At 49.3% G+C, this 17,380-nt stretch overlaps 1 protein-coding gene across 9 annotated transcripts in view; it reads left to right on the forward strand.

Annotated features, from left to right (window-relative positions):
- MACF1 (microtubule actin crosslinking factor 1) overlaps positions 1-17,380 on the forward strand; it is a gene marked incomplete at its 5' end in the record, with an annotated part of 251,969 nt that overhangs the window by 95,984 nt on the left and 138,605 nt on the right. For 6 of the 9 annotated variants that reach the window (XM_084652575.1, XM_084652578.1, XM_084652577.1 and 3 more), the window contains one exon: positions 8,283-9,618. In XM_084652575.1, coding sequence (XP_084508701.1) covers positions 8,479-9,618 — 1,140 coding nt within the window. Of the gene's footprint in view, positions 1-1,879; positions 1,973-8,282; positions 9,619-17,380 lie in introns of those variants that run through there. The other 3 variants (XM_084652581.1, XM_084652582.1, XM_084652583.1) reach the window with 2 other exon arrangements.

Raw genomic sequence — 17,380 nt, forward strand, 5'->3', positions numbered from 1 at the left:
TAGAGCCCCGCAGGCTTCCTGTGTCCCAGGAACTGACTTGGTCAGCTCTGAGTGCAGTGTATGCTTGGGAGCTCTTCTGGTGTCCTTAGGATAATGTTGGCACAGGAATAGATGTGTGTGACCTGGCCATGAATAGGTTTAGGCTAGAAGTTAGAAGACGGTTTCTAGCCATTGCCGGAGTGAGGTTCTGGAACAGCCTCCCAGTGGGAGGATTGGGAGCCAACCAAACTAGTTTGAAGATGGAGCTTGGTGAGTTTTATGTCAGGGTTGCCTGAGATAACTAGGGGCTAGATCTGATGACCCAGGAGGTCCCTTTCGGTCCTATGTTTCTCCCCCTTCCCAGCATTCAGGAAGTGCTGGGCTCCTAAGAGGTCCGTCTGGTCTCTGTCGGGCATTTCCTCAAGTGGATGTAATAGACCCTCCTTCTAACCAGCCAGAACTCTCAGCCCCTAAGCAGAGGGATGTTTCCAGCAGTTCCTGCGGCTCACGGGGTGGGGAGTTCTGTCCTGCCTGTTCTGTCAGTCTTCAGTCATGACACACTCATGATGAATGACGATGCTGAATTGTATCGGTTGTGCCGAAGCAGAGATTAACTCCTCTGGCTAGCTGAAGGCGCACTGAATAGACCTGCCCTTCCCTAGGGAGGGCGCGTAACTTAGCGGCTCCCTAGCTTCTTGGTAGAGATGCAGAAATGTTTTGCCAGAGGTTCTAAGGAGCATGTTTCTCTCTACACACGCACACCCCCACACCCCCACCCCTCCGCCCCATTGCTCCTCTGCAGTGCTATGGCATCGCAGCAGAGTGCATGCTGGGACATGCCTTACTCCGAATGCTCTCTTAGTGATGCCCTGGAACGTCAAAGGTGCAGAGTTTGGGGGTGGGCGGAGAAGAACTGCCGGTGTCGCAGGCTCTTGCTGCTGAGATCCTGTGCCTGGAAGTGGGGAGCATCACTCACCCTCCCGTCAGAGACTCCCCTCCTTCTGGGAGCCAGATGGTAGCGGGGAGGGGCCGTTGAGACAATGGAGGGCAGAGAGGAGTCTGAAACAAGTGGAAGCTCTGAGTGGAGAGCTGAGAGGTAAGCGGGAGTATCCAGACTTACCGGTGCACACCCCGGTTTCTGTTTGCTGGTAGCTCTGAAGATGGTGGTGATACTTCATGTATTTCTGGCAATCTTTTATGCCGAGCATCTCAGCTACGCACACTGGCTCCTGTGAGATGGGCGAGTAAAATCCCAGTGTAGCCACAGGTTGGGTATCAAGAGTGGGTTTCATTCCCTGCTGTGCTACAAGCTTCCCATGTGACCTTGAACAAGGCACTTCCCCTCTCCCTGTCTCCCCAGCTGTGAACCTGGGGATCACAGGTGCTTGCCTGCCTCTTGAGGGTGCTGTGATCTCAGGCTTAATTCCTGAGCTGATTGATTTTTGCGGTGCAGGTGGGGGTGATTGGGTTTGGGTGTGCTCTCCTAGCTACGTGATGTGCTTTGTAGATTTTAAATTATGCACAAGTGCCTGAGGCTGTAGGGGCATGACACTCTTTGTAGAAACCGAAATAAGAAATGCTAGTAAAACACGTGAAGGCCCTTCAGCAGAAGGCACTAGGGAATTGAAAAATGGTTATTTCAATCCTTCTTTTGCAGAAAAGGCAAGGATTGATTTTTTTGCTCCTCATCACCTAGTGAGTCAGTGGCAGGGCTGGGAATAGAATGCTGGAGCCTTGAGACCCTGTCCCATTCTCTGGCCAATTGATTGCACCTGCTAGGTGCACATGACTGGTTTGGGGAGGGCAGGGTGGTGGTGGAGTGGTTGGAGAGAAAAGTCCCTCCTGTCTTTGTTGAAGCATCTGATTTGAAGTTTTTACAGTCCCTGGTGCTTCCCCACAGGTGAAGCTGGTGAACATTCGCAATGATGACATTACAGATGGCAACCCGAAGCTGACCCTGGGTCTCATATGGACCATTATTCTCCACTTTCAGGTAGGGATGTGACTTTTTGAAGGGCACAGAGCGGAAAAAGGGGCATGTTGAGTCCCAAGGGCTCTGGCATCTGTCTGGAGAACATGAGTATATTTAATGGTAATGCCTTCATACAGGTTGGTCAGGAAGATTAGCATATATAACAGTGTCATGGAGACCAGGCCAGAGAGAATAAGAATTCCCTTCTCTGGTCATTTATATAATTAAATCTCTAATGATGGATTATGTGTGCTGTGGCCCTTTGATTGGCACCAAGGTTATTGGCAGTTGCTATTGCTCAGCTGAGCTGGAAAGCTGAGCCCTCCAGGGCTCTTCAGTGCATTGAGCAGGGGAAAGGGGAGAGTAGATTTGGAGAAGGGTGTCTGGGGAGTGTGTGATTATGACATTCTGGGATGCAGTCCAGACCAGTGAGGAGCTGGATCCCCACTTGCCCTGTAACCTTGGGTGCCTTGCAATGCTTTGCTGCTTTAAGTCCCAACCTGGGCCCTTTGCAAACAGCATGCAGGTCACCCCCGGATTGTCTGCGTATAGCTGCACCCTGCCAGCACACTCCAGTCACACTCTGACTTCCACCAGCCTTGGTTACCACCTGCAGTGACCCCAACATGCTCCCAGTTCCAGATTTCCTCCCAAAAATATGTGTTCTGCATTGTCCAGCCCTTTCCTGGACAGTCCAGATATTGGAGGTCAAGCGGTCAATGTACAACAGTCTGCTACCATAAATGGAGTTACCCTCATAGTTCAGTTTAAAGACAACACTGGCTTAGTTTTGATTAAAGAATAAAACATGTTTATTTAATTACAAGGAGAGAGATTTTAAGAGATTGCAAGTTCAAGGCGTTAAAGTCCGAAATGGTTAAAAGAGAAATTAAGAGAAACTTCCCAGTAACTAAATTTAACCAACTAGACTTGATACAAAGTAAATTCTTACCACAGGTTCCCAGCAACATTGCTGAGAACATTCTCAAGTCAGGATCTGCCCCCAAAGGGCTGGTTTCTTTTGTCTTCTTTGATGAAAGAGAGAGATGGATAGGGAGAGATAACATGGTGTGTTTTTGCCCCTCACTTGTACAGTCCAGTCACCCTTTAAAATGCATTTTCCTGAGGGTAACCCCTAGATAAAGTTCATTCCAGCCGTGAAGAGAGAGACTTTTTGGTAGTGAAAGAGGTTCCATGATGCTGTTTGCTAAAATGCAGCTCGGTCTGTTCCTGCCCCTTTGCTGTCTCAAGGACCTTGTTTACTACTTATATGTAAATTGAGGTAAACACATATTCCTTTAAAAAAAAAAGGAGTACTTGTGGCACCTTGGAGACTAACCAATTTATTTGAGCATAAGCTTTCGTGAGCTACAGCTCACTTCATCGGATGTATACTGTGGAAAATACAGAAGATGTTTTTATACACACAAACCATGAAAAATTGGGTGTTTATCACTACAAAAGGTTTTCTCTTCTCCCACCCCACTCTCCTGCTGGTAATAGCTTATGTAAAGTGATCACTCTCCTTACAATGTGTATGATTATCAAGGTGGGCCATTTCCAGCACAAATCCAGGGTTTAACAAGAACATCTTAGGAATGGGGGTGCGGGGGGTAGGAAAAAACAAGGGGAAATAGGTTACCTTGCATAATGACTTAGCCATTCCCAGTCTCTATTCAAGCCTAAGTTAATTGTATCCAATTTGCAAATGAATTCCAATTCAGCAGTCTCTCGCTGGAGTCTGGATTTGAAGTTTTTCTGTTGTAATATCGCAACTTTCTTGTCTGTAATCGCATGACCAGAGAAATTGAAGGGTTCTCCGACTGGTTTATGAATGTTATAATTCTTCACATCTGATTTGTGTTTAAGATAGGCCTGCTTAATCACTTCTGCCTAGTTGGGGCTAAGTGGGTTTGAACATGTACTGCCAACGTCATTCGGGGGGATTCATAATTTTACATATAATGCTGCTACACACATTTCACCTTGATGATATTGACGCGCGAGTTATTAGTTTTCACAATACAAGGCATATTGTGTACAAAGATTATTACGATCGTGTGTCGGGTTTGAATATAGGGGTGCATTTGGTTACAGCGATCTCATGTTTTTACAGCAACCTTCCTTCCAAAAGCTCCCTGTCCTTCACACACTCTCCTCTATGTATAGTTTGTACAGTCAATTAGTAATCGCACCTCCTTTGTCTCGGGTGGAAGACAGCAGCTGTGTGGCAATGCAACTTGGCAGTTCAGGACATGAGTGGAAGAGAATAGCCCGTCCGTCTGAGGTGGCAGGAGGAATTTAGGTTGGCAGAGTGTAACTGCCCAAGTGGGAGTTGACCATGACACTGAGATTAGCACCGCTGTTCTTACAAACCACGTCACAGGGTCTCCAGTGCCACAGGCCGTCAGGGCATCCATCTTAGATGTCAGCAGAAAGGCAGCACGTGCAGCAGCATAGGGCCCTTAACGTCATGCTGGCGCGTTGGTTCTGTGTTGGCTCGGATCCCCATGTTCGAGGCTGAGCAGGTGTGTGGGGAGTGCATCGTGCCAGGCATGTGAGCTGCTGCCCTGACGTGCTGGCTGTGGGATTTGGTGTGACTGAGTGTCTTAGGTGGAGCCGCAATCTCAGAGCGCCCGGCTGCTGGCAGGCACGGCACTGGCATGCTGGTGGGGTCAGGATAGAGGGAACGCCAGCACTACGGGGTGGCCTCGGGAGCTCCTGTGCTTCCTGCAAAGCCGGATAATAGCCCTTTGTTGGCAGCTGTTTTCCATAGGATTTGAGTTTTCCTCACCAAGGCTCTTTGGGTGGACAGATGAGTTTCTGAGTGGCATTCCTCACTGCAGAGCTCCTCTCGCTGTGGGTGACCATTGTTAACGGGAGTGCTAGATCCACACGCATGTAATAGGGGTAATCCAGCCCCCCGCTTTCCCACTGACAGGAACTAAATCATTCTGCTCTGCAAGGGCAATCCCAGCGCTAGCTGACTGAAGACTAAATTGGTTCTGTGGAGTTTTATTTGTTGATGGCGGCCCAGTGGCCACAGCTGCCTGGGAGGAAGCAGAAGGTTTTCACAGAGCAGGCCTCTCTGAATCCAGCGCCTTGGAGCCACCTGTAACCAAACCAGTTTTGCTTTCAGTTCTCTGTGCATATATGCAAGTCCAGGTGGCGTGTATTAGCATGTCCTGAGCAGTCCTTGCCAGTCTCCCTTGGCAGCTGTTGCCCTTCTGTGATGCAGGGCGCTCTGGAGCTGTGTTGGGGTCACTGACTTGGCTAATTATTGCATTTCTGCCTGTGTGTATAGATTGTGATTGAGTTTTTGCCTGTCTTATGGCTGTGTTCTTGTTTGGTTCAGCCTGGGCAGCTCTCTAGGACAGTGCTACTCAAAGTGGTGGTCCATGGACTGGTGCTGATCTGCGAGCCATCAGCTGCCGGTCTGCGCGCTCTGGAAAAAAAAACTTGCCGGTCCCCCACATCAGAGAGCTTGAGAAGCATGTCTCTAGGGCACAGTGTGTTTATACTGGTTGGCTCCCTGCTTCTGCAATCGGTGGACTTGAGAGGCTGTATATTGATGAGGAATTAACACCACTTCATCAGTCACTTGCCTTCATTGTCAGTACAAGTGTCTGCCTGTTTCCGTCCATTTGTCTGCTTGTGCCTTCCGGAGGGGGCCCTGAGCACTGGCTAGAGGTGTGTAGTGTGAGACCAACAGGCCTTCGCTGCAGTCTCTGTGCCTGTGTGATCAAATTCCTGAGAACTTTTCGATTCAGTGAACCCACTGAGGAGACTCCTAGCGAACACTCTGAAAAGAGACAAATGATTTTTGGGTGCTCAGTTTGAGACATCTTAAAGGGGGCTTGATTTTCAGAGGGCAAGTGCTCAGCACTTCCTGAAAACCAGGCCCCTTTATAGTGTCTTAAATAGGGAGTCTGAAATCACTAATCTCTTTTGAAAGTGTTAGCCTGGGGTCTAAACAATCAAGGCCTCAAGTTAAAGGAGTCACTAGTTACTTGTGAAAATCCTGCTCCCTCTTTTAGAGTGAAACCTTCCTGGCTGGTACAAGGGGGGAAGAGCTGGAGCATCCATACGCGTTTCTGTGGTCAGCAATCTGTTCTGAATGACACCCTCCCTGTTCGCTGGGAAGAAATAGATGGGCCGCCTCTGAGACTGGGCTTTGCAAAGTTTGAGGTGTTCATACTCATCTCTAGTCAGAGTTCACAAGAGTGCACAGCTAGAGATGCGATGTGGTGAAGAGTTTAACATATTCCCTTCAAGCACCTATTGGTTAACTTGGTTAACTCTTGGGAACTTGAATCTTGGCTTCTGGGGGTGTGTTCTCAGGCCACTCCGATAGCAGATTTGCACTCCCTAAATTGGATGCACGAGTTTATCCATAAATCTGGGCCTGAATGTGTTGACTAGACTCTCACTAGAGTGAGCGCTGTGGCCTTTGGAAGTGTAAGAGTTGAGCAGGGTCAGAATGCAAAGCAGACTGATAACTCTTACGGGCATGCGAGGGGTCCGGCCTCATGTTCTTTTTCGGCCATAATTATTTCTTTCTCCTGTGTGACCATCAGCTCGGGCACTGACCTCACTCCAGCAGTGAGAAACAAAACGAGTGAATTCAAGCCCTAAGTAGAAGGTGAATGAACTATCCCTGTCTGTATGTGGCCACCTCCTCTCCCTATTTCCTAAGACCGCACAAAGTGAGGTGCTAAAATTCAGAGGCGAGGATAAAAAGGGGCCCCTTGGCCAAATCTCCGACATGGTTCCTGTTTTTTCGGCTCGTTTCGGATGTCTCGGGGGACGCTAGGTGGTGCTGCTGCACTGCAGTTGGCCTGAAGGAGCCGGGTTTCAAAGGGAGCGTACTGCAGTTCTGAGGCAGGCAGATGGAGCTGTTTCGGGCTTGCTCCCTCCGCAGTCAAGAAGTGAAAACCTACCAGCCGTGAGGATTTGTTGAGGATAGCTGGTCTGGCCCAGGGAGATTAAGTGCTTACAGCTGGGCCTGCTCCCTGGCCGTACACACTCCCTGTTGTACACTGCCTCTCTGCCTGGAATAAGGAGATTTCTTCTAGGAATGTAGCTCTATTGCTAACCCCTTAATCTCGTTCATGTCTTCCATATTTGAAAGTCCATAGCCCACTGCTGCAAAGAAACAGCCAAGGGGCAGTGCAGTGTCCTTTGCTTCGAGCTCCTGGTGCCATCTCTGCACTGCAGGCCTAGTGACCATGACTTGTCTCCCCGTTTGCTGGGGGGCTGGTGCAAACCCTGCTTGGGAGATGTGGGCCTGTAGTTTGTTTTGCCTTTTACCTAGAAGCGAACAAGCCCCTTGCTGGTTGAGAGGAGGCTTGGAAGGGAACGAATGAAACCTCAGCTCAGGGGCACTAGGAGGGAGCAGCCCTGGGAGCTGGTGTCTCTGGGTTTGGAAGGCTGTAGCTGGCCACTGAGCTGTTTGCTGCTCTGCTAGTGGGGTCTGTTTGGCGGGCAGAGGGCGGGGTGGCTGTTGCAGGTGTCTAGTGCGTGGCGTGCATTTTGCTACAAGGAAGGGAATGGTCAGAGCTCCCTGTACCAACCCAGCCAAATCCCCACTCTCTGGGGAGGGGTGGGGCAGGCAGGGTGCTGGGTTTTAGTCCCAAAGTGCGTGTGTGTGTTGTGGAGAAGGTGAGCACTGAGTCCTGGGGGGGCTCTGGTCCCCATCGCGTGACTCTGCCTAGGGTGTGCAGTGATAAGGACAATTAGCCCTTTGGGGAGGTTCCACTCCCGCCGTATGCTCCTCCGCTGTGATTGGAGGAAAAGCAGCCTGCCTATGGCCAGAGTGGAGCAGTCGGAGGCTGTTTATTTGACAACAGTCAGGAATAGAGTAAACATCAGGCAGTGTGAGCAGGCCCTCCGAAACGCCTTGACCGTAGCCCGGAGGAATCTGTTTCCGTGCAGGGGCAGGAATTTGTGGGCTTCCCACGCAGCGTTGGCCATGGGATTTCCTGTTAGTATGCGTGCTGAGTCTCCTCATCTTCTCCGTGCTTCTCCCTACTTCTCCCCACCCTTTTCTTTATGCTACCTTTGCTCAACCTCCCTTCTTCTGACTTCCCACCCTCCTTTCTCTCCCCCCACATCCTCCCCCAGCCTCTCTCTCCCTCCCTCCCCCCCCCACCCGATTTCTGTCTGGTTCTTGCTTTCTGTTTGTGTTACCGAGGGCAGTGCTCCAATTACCTCATATTTGGAGAGAGAAAGCTGCAACCAATCCAGTCTCTGTCTGCTTTTAGGTCAAGTGATTTCTGAACTGCAGTGAGATGCTTTGAATTTGTCTTGTTGCAGCTCCTAGTCTGTAAGATGGCTGTCTGGAACAGCAGCAGCTGGGAGAGACTCTGTGTGTGTGAGTGAGGGCGAGAGAGAGAATATGGGGGATCGCCCACAGTGCTCCGTGTTTTAAAATGTGCGTCTAAGCTGATGAAGCTAAGGTCAGGATTTATCCAGGGGCCTGTGACCAGCTTAGCTGCATTATTGCTGGCATTTTCTGCTCAGAGGAGATGGGGAATTCTCTGGGCTGCGTTAAGGAACCGAAAGAGCAGGCTGCTGGCCCAGGAAAGGCTCCTCTGTCCCCCCAAAAGAGGGTTCGCTTTAAACGGAAGCGGAGGGGGAAGAAGAGAACGGTGCCAGAGGCAAATCCCAAGGAGCAGCCCTTGCCTGGCGCGGAGATTGCTGAGGATGATGAGGCACTGGAGAAGTTCAAAGTACAGCCTCAGCAGGAGGGAGGAGAGGAAATTGCCAAGACCCTGCACCAAGGCACCTCACAGCCCCTGGATCCTAATCCCAGCTCAAGTCCAGAGGCACTGCCTCAGGGTCTCCTTGTACAGGTGAAAGAGAGATTTCAAGGGGAAGTCCGGAAGGCTCAGCTGGTGGTCGAGCACTGGCCCTCGGGGTCTGGGGGCAGGAGGGGTTCCCCTGAGGAGGGCACCACAGTCATTGCACGCCTGCTAGACAACCCTGCGGAGAAGAACTGTGAGAAGGCTGTGAGCAGGCTGGTTGAATTTCAAAGGACAGGAGCTGGCAGCAGCAGAGCTGTGCTGTTGCCTTTACAAAGGGAGACCGCAGTCAAAGACTACAAGAGGAGGGATGAAGACCAGCTTGTGTCCAGGTGTCACGCGGTGTCTAGAGAGGAGCCAGAGGGCAGACGCGGGCCGGAGAAGCCTGCAGCTTTGGTGGAAGCTGGCGGGTCTCCGGAGGTCTGGGATGCAGAAGAGGGGAATGAAAGTATTTCAAGTGCCACGTGGACAGGTTCGTGGTTCGTAGAGCCAGGCACCATCTCAGAATTGTCCACACCGTCGCCCATGGTGGACCAGGTGGAAAACCAAGGCTTTGAGAAGCCCCAGAGGCTGTCATTGTCACGGGAGAAACCTGCCCTCAAGGGGGGAGAGGGCACCTGGATTCAGCCTGGCACTAAACTGTCTGCCTCTCAGAGCGACTCTTCGTTCAGCGGGCCGACCACCAGCACTGCCCAGCGCTCCTCAGGATATGGGAGTGACTCGTCCCGTCAGCCCACCAGGGATACTGTAGCCAGTCAGATCTCGGGGTCGATCTTGGAAGATGGCTGCCCACTCCCTGCACAAGAGGGCAGCCAGGTTCAGAGGGGCAGGACGGAGAAGGCCGTGAAGCCTTCTGGAGGAAAGGTCAGTGCTTGTATTCATTTACTGAACCGTCTTTCAGAGGCGGGGGGATGCTCTCCTGAATATCAGTGATCCAGCCCAGCCCTCCATTTCCCTGGGAGAGTTTTCTTCCCAGTTGACTCCAGTCTGCTTAGCCCTGTGTCTAGCGCTGTGAATTACAGCCATACATATGGAGAAGTGGCAGGTTAAAGCCAAGTCAGAATGCTCCTGGAGAAGTGTCTTTCTCCAGCCTGAGGAGCTGCATGACTCTGATAGCCCTCAGGTGTAATTTGCATGGAGATCTGTTAGGAATGTCAGATGAGGAGAGCGGGGACTGCATGGGCTGTTTGCTTGTGGACTGACCCTGTTTGTACTTTGCTGCCTCTACCCTGTAATTTACCTAGAGTGTGCAGGTAAAGAGCTGGAGCAGCACTCGATGGAGAAGCAGGATGTGGGAAGGCAATTACTTGTGTTTTAGGTGTAATTGCCTGTGTGTCACTCGAGATGCACTGACTACAGTTAGCATGTTCACCCACTTTCAAGGGGTTGCTAACAGCACATTCCCTCCGATCTCACACTTGTGTGGCGTGCACGCTCCCCCCTTTGTCTGCATGCATTTAACATTTCTGTGAAATGTTGGCACTGATTAAAAATGGGGGAAGGGGCAGTTTGCAAAGTGTGTTGGTTAGGAAGGAGGCTTGTTAGAATGGTCCCAGAAACAGGTGCATTGCAGCCAGACAGGCCAAGGCAGCAACTTTCAGTAGTGGTGTCCCTGGCATTAGTAGCATTTATCTGTGTGTGTGTGTGTGTGTGTGTGTGTGTGTGTGTGTGTGTGTGTGTGTGTGTGTGTGTGTGTGTGTGTGTGTGTGTGTGTGTGAGAGAGACTTACCAAGTACCTTTGTTGGCTGCTGTCAGTCTGTGGGGTGGAAAGGGGGCAGAGACTGGTAGAGCGTATAGGGAACATGACTGAAATGGTGGGAGACACCCCCTGATTCAGCCTCAAACCTGTAGCGGGGCAGGGCAGAGAGCAATTCAAACAGAGAAGAGCGACAGGGTCGTTAATCAGCTGAGAGAGGGAAGGTGCTAGTGTTCACAGAATCATAGAATATCAGGGTTGGAAGGGACCCCAGGACGTCATCTAGTCCAACCTCCTGCTCAAAGCAGGGCCAATCCCCAACTAAATCATCCCAGCCAGGGCTTTGTCAAGCCTGACCTTAAAAACCTCTAAGGAAGGAGATGTCACCACCTCACTAGGTAATGCATTCCAGTGTTTCACCACCCTCCTAGTGAAAAAGTTTTTCCTAATATCCAACCTAAACCTCCCCCACTGCAACTTGAGACCATTACTCCTCGTTCTGTCATCTGCTACCACTGAGAACAGTCTAGATCCATCCTCTTTGGAACCCCTTTTCAGGTAGTTGAAAGCAGCTATCAAATCCCCTCTCATTCTTCTCTTCTGCAGACTAAACAATCCCAGTTCCCTCAGCCTCTCCTCATAAGTCATGTGCTCCAGTCCCCTAATCATTTTTGTTGCCCTCCGCTGGACGCTTTCCAGTTTTTCCTCATCCTTCTTGTATTGTGGGGCCCAAAACTGGACACAGTACTCCAGATGTGGCCTCACGATTGTCAAATAGAGGGGAACGATCACGTCCCTCGATCTGCTGGCAGTGCCCCGACTTATACATCCCAAAATGCCATTGGCCTTCTTGGCAACAAGGGCACACTGTTGACTCATATCCAGCTTCTCGTCCACTGTAACCCCAGGTCCTTTTCTGCAGAACTGCTGCCTAGCCAGTCGGTCCCTAGTCTGTAGCGGTACATGGGATTCTTCCATCCTAAGTGCAGGACTCTGCACTTGTCCTTGTTGAACCTCATCAGATTTCTTTTGGCCCAATCCTCTAATTTGTCTAGGTCCCTCTGTATCCTATCTCTACCCTCCAGCGTATCTACCTCTCCTCCCAGTTTAGTGTAATCTGCAAACTTGCTGAGGGCGCAATCCATGCCATCCTCCAGATCATTACAGGTGTCCAGTCTAGTTCCTGTCAACCCAGCATGTTTCCAAAGAGGAAAAGCGGCCCCACTTCTCCGGGGCGAAGGTGAACTCAGCCAGTTCGAGTCCATCTCCTCTCGGGCAGTAGAATCCTGCCCTGGTGCAGCAGTGCCATTTGTGGTCCAGGGGAACGCGAACAGAAAACGGAGTTATTGGAGGGAGTGCTGTGCCTCGGATAGTCAAAGGGGGCATCGGCTAGTGCAGAGGTGGGCAAACTATGGCCCGCGGGTCACATCTGGTGGGGCGGTTGGATGGGGCAGAGGTTCTGGGGGGCGAGCGGTCAGGGGTCGGGGAACAGGGCGGGTTGGATAGGGTGTGGGAGTCCGGGGGGCCTGTCGGGGCAGGGGTGTGGATAAGGGTTGGGGCAGTCCGGAGACAGGGAGCGGGGGGGTTGGATAGGGGGTGGGGTCCTGGGAGGGCCTGTCAGGGGGCGGGGGTGTGGATAGGGGTCAGGGAGGTAGTCAGGGAACAGGGAGCAGGGGGGTTAGATGGGGCTGGGGTCCCCAGGGGGGCAGTGGTTAGGTGCGGGGGGTGCTGGGAGGGGGCGGTCAGGGGACAAGGAGCAGGGGGGAGGGGTGGATGGGTTGGAGTTTCTGAGGACAGGCAATCGGGGTGGGAAGTGGGTAGGGGTAGATAGGGGGCAGGGCCAGGCTGTTGCGGGGCACAGCCTTCCCTACCTGGGCCTCCATACAGTTTCACATCCTGATGTGGCCCTTGGGCCAAAACGTTTGCCCACCCTTGGGCTAGTGGGATGTATTTTGGCCTGGGAAGGACTAGATGAGTGTACGCTGGGTTTTTGGCTTGAGGCCAGGGTGATATAGGCAGGGTTGCTGGAAGAGATTGGTTATTGGGTGTTAAGCTTGGGGGCAGTGAAATTGTCTCCTTGTATTTTGGGCTTGAGGCCAGAGGTCTCTTGTGTCTGTATTTGGAGTTGTGGGTGGCAGAAGATGCTGCATTTGTTTTGGGGGTTGCTTCAGATGAGGACGTCACTATTCTCTGCCATTTGGGGAGCAGAAGGGCCACCTCTGATTTGTGATGGACGTGAGTACCTCGGTCCAGATTCTCAGCGCAGTTTGGGCTGCTGGGGATGGGGCTTGGCCCATGAAAGGTAGGAATCAGTAGGCAAAAGGAGCTCGATGCTGAATATTTTGGCTTGTTGGGCCTACGCCATTACCTTGATGTACTGGAGAAGGCAGCTCTGTATTTAGATGCCAAGCTCGGTGGGAGCAGAGCTGTCCTGATAAAAGTGGTTGATCTTTAAAAAAAAATTTCAGAGGAATTTTGTGAGCTGATCAGTGAGTAAGGAAGGTTCTGTGCTTGTGCTCCCAGTTCCATTTGCTCATCACCCCCTTTCTCAGATTCCTTCGTGCCAAGAGCAGGCTCTTCAAGGAGGAGGTGGTACCGCCTCTCAGTATCAGTAGTACAGTGGAGCATGTGTGGGGCATGTCGGGATCCTGCGGATGCAGCTGCCTTTTCTGTCCCTTCTTCCAGCCTGGGGAGTGGGGTAGGCAAAGGCCTAATAATCTGGGGACGGACGACTATGTTGTTTGTTATTTAGATGGTACGCGAGGTGCATCGTGCATTTGTTGTGGCTGTGGGTCATGTGATCATGTCAGTCTATCAGCCCGTTGCTTCAAGGAAATCCCTGCTTTGGGTCCGGAAGAGTTAACGCCAAAGCCGGCTGTGTGGCAGCAACCGAAAAAGAGCAGTTTTCTGTGTGATAAGCATGTCAGACTCCAGAGAGGGAGGTGAGCAGCGGCATACCAATTACATTACTGCTGCCACTCCTCTCTGTGCTTCCACAGAGTCTTCCTCAGATGTCTGGGGGAGGGAGGATCCTTTGCCTCCAGCCCTGCAGCTTCCTTTCTCTTCCCTGCAAGGGGAATCTTCACTGGAGCTGGACGTTGTGAGCAGTAGAAGCCAGGTGAAAATTAGGGCTGTCTAGCGATTAAAAAATCAATCTTGATTAATTGCGCTGTTAATAATAGAATACCGTTTATATAAATATTTTGGATGTTTTCTACATGTTCAAATATCTTGATTTCAATTACAACACAGAATACAAAGTGTACAGTGTTCACTTGATATTTATTTTTGATTACAAGTATTTGCACTGTAAAAAAACAAAAGAAATAGCATTTTTCAATTCACCTCATACAAGTACTGTAGTGCAATTGCTTTATAATGAAAGTTGAACTTACAAATGTAGAATTATGTACAAAAAAATGCTGCATTCAAAAATAAAAAAATGTAAAACTTTAGAGCCTATAAGTCCACTCAGTCCTCCTTCTTGTTCAGCCAATTGCTCAAACAAACAAGTTTGTTTTACATTTTCAGAAGATAATGCTGCCTGCTTCTCGTTTACAATGGCACCTGAAAGTGAGAACAGGCACTGTTGTAGCCGGCGTTGCAAGATACTTGCATGCCAGATGTGCTAAAGATTCATATGTCCCTTGATGCTTCAACCACCGTTCCAGAGGACATGTGTCCGTGCTGATGATGGGTTCGGCTCAATAACGATCCAAAGCAGTGTGGACCAACACATGTTCATTTTCATTATCTGAGTCAGATGCCACCAGCAGAAGGTTGATTTTCTTTTTTTGGCAGTTTGGGTTCGGTAGTTTCCGCATCAGTGTGTTGCTCTTTTATGACTTCTGAAAGCATGCGCCACACCTCATCCCTCTCAGATTTTGGAAGGCACTTCAGATTCTTAAATCTTGGGTCGAGTGCTGTAGCTATCTTTAGAAATTTCACATTGGTACCTTCTTTGTATTTTGTCAAATTTGCAGTAAAAATGTTCTTAAAACAAACAACATGTGCTGGGTCATCATCCGAGATGGCTATAACATGAAATATATGACAGAATATGGGTAAAACAGAGAAGGAGACATACAATTCTCCCCTAAGGAGTTTGGTCACAAATTTAATGAATTTTTTTTAATGAGCATCATCAGCATGGAAGCATGTCCTCTGGAACAATGGCCGAAGCATGAAGAAACATATGAATCTTTAGTGCGACGCCAGTTACAAACGGGCCATGCGAATGCTTTTTCTCACTTTCAGGTGACATTGGTGACTTTCAGGTGACATCGTAATTAAGAAGTGGGCAGCATTATCTCCCGTAAATGTAAACAAACTTGTTTCGCTTAGCTATTGGCTGAACAAGAAGTAGGACTGAGTGGACTTTTAGGCTCTAAAGTTTTATATTGTTTTGCTTTTGAGTGCAGTTGTGTAACCAAAAAAACCCCTGCATTTGTAAGTTGCACTTTCATGATAAAGAGATTGCATGACAGTAGTTGTATGAAGTGAATTGAAAAAATATTATTTCTTTTGTTTATCATTTTTACAGTGTAAATATTTGTAATGAAAATTATATAAAGTGAGTACTGTACACTGTGTATTCTGTGTTGTAACTGAAATTGATATATTTGAAAATGTAGAAAACCATCCAAAATATTTAATAAATTTCAATTGGTATTCTATTGTTTAACAGCGCGATCAATCGTGATTAATTTTTTTAATCACAATTAATTTTTTTGAGTTAATTGCGTGAGTTAACTGCAATTAATTGACAGCTCTAGTGAAAATATTTCCCCTCCAGTAACCTTCCTAAAGGACTGCAGTGAGCGGGTAGCTCGTGATCAAGTTCCTGTGCTCCCAGTTAGTTAAGTTTAATGAAGCAGGGGGACGTTCAGGGAGAGAGGAGCACAGAAGGGAGCGACATATAAGGGCTTGATCCTGGACACATGATTTTCTGCAGCGCTGAGCAGGGCTTCAGTGATGGGAGCAAATCAGCTGGTTTAACATTCTACAGGCACCTTTCCTCCAGGGTGAAAATTTAGATTCCCCCTTTTGTTTGTCCCTGTCCTGCTTGAGTTGATGGACAGTAATTCTACTAATTGTGGAAAGCTGAGAGAGCCACTGGCATAGTCTCGAACACATACTCTGATCTACTCTATGATATTCCTAGCAAGCCAGTCTGCCTAAAAAGACCAGTGCTTGCACTTCGGTTTCTCTCGAAGCGCTATGATCAGTGTATTGCCAGCAGTTACAAGTTGCTACACACCTCCATCTAAGCAAGCACATTTATTCTTAAGGTAAAAGCATTACAGAAAAATCAGATTAAAAACAATAAAAGAACCTACACACATGCTAAAAAGCTTATCAGAGATGACCCCCAACTTCAACCTAGGGCTCTGGTAGGTGTCAGTCCTACAGATCCCCCTAACTGGATTTTCCCTGTGGTTACAAGTCAATATCAGTTTTTAGATCAGGAACCAGAACAAAGGCCCTAAGTCAGTTTAAGCTTGGGCTATTTATTCCACGGTCCTTTTTCTTTGGGTCTCTGGAGAATCCCCTTTGAGCCAGAACATGTGAGCCTCCCCAGGAGGCGGTACCTCTCTGGAGACGTTAATCACCCCTTGCTGGGTTTAATTCCTGCTGGAGCTGTGGTAACCCCTGCCCACCCCGGGGTGAATACAATCCCTGGCTCACAATGAGATATAAACTGGCCATACATTTAATACAATATAGTCTTCCAAAGATATTGCTCAAAGCTGCCCTGTCTGCCACGCTAGGCACTGTGCAGACACATAGTCCGTGACAGTCCCTGGTTTACAGCCTAAACAGAGTAGACCTAAGGGGTGGCTGGACAAATAAGTGAGTGAGGGATGGGAGGAGAGCAGGCTGAGTAAACAAGCAGTCGGAGGTCAGCTGTAGGTGATGTGTGTTCAAGGTGATAATAGGGAGAAACCCTGACCCCTGGCAATGTCTAGCCAGTAACACTTAGTTTAGTATCCCCTATTCCAGGGGACTCTGTCTAGAGCTCTGTGTCTTGGATCTATGAATGAAGGCATTCATTGTTAGGCAAAAGCAGGGCGTTGCTGTTGGAGCTTGGGTGAATCTTATGCTGAAGTGAGCCTGGGAGTCTTCAGCAGCACAGAGGGAGTGCAGCTAGACTGTAAGAACAGGCCCAGTTCTGCAGTCTCCTGGCAGTAGATGGATCCAGTCCATGCCCCAGTACTTTACCCCAGAGTGCTCAGCCAGACATGATTTCTTGCTGCTTCTCTGAATTCAGCATGGGAGGAAAAGCTGTTCTGATAAGCTGTCTGTAGTCATCATAGGAGGTAGAGATGCTCTGACTGGCAGTCTCTGTTGGAAGATGTTCTCTGCAATGCTGACTGTAGCTGGGCTTGGTATACAGCCACCTAGCCAAGCAAGACTTTGTGCTGGTAGGAAAACCATTCTAAGACCAGGTTTAGCGGCTTCTCCCATCTCCACCTGCTGCTGATGCCTTGGAATTTGTTTGTTTTTCTGGAGTATCTTGTTCTCCATGCACATCCCGCAGAAAGATACATTTCAAACAGCTCAGTGTAAATCACCAAGACATGCTAACAGTGTGTGGGGTCTGGCTCTTAAACACAGGGGCAAATGAAGGGCATTCTTCTCTCTGTCTTCCAACACCTTCACCCCACTGCCCTGTCTGTCTGTCTCAGGTATTTCCAAAGCGCTCATCACTGTGATTATCTGGGTTGTGCTCTCTTGTGATGCTCTCTGGGAGAAGTGCAGAAACGATGACTTGTAGGTAGGCTGTGTTGACTGGCTGGATGAATTAAAGGGGAAAATTGCACTCCCAGCTGAAAATGTCACACTTACCATTGTTACAGGTAGCCTCTAAAATCACAATAACTGAAAGAGCTTAAAGAAAGGTATCTTTTCTTTGCTTTTTTTCATGTT

Source organism: Lepidochelys olivacea (assembly GCF_965140295.1).
Source record: "Lepidochelys olivacea isolate rLepOli2 genome assembly, chromosome: 19".
Classification (NCBI taxonomy): Eukaryota; Metazoa; Chordata; order Testudines; family Cheloniidae; genus Lepidochelys; species Lepidochelys olivacea.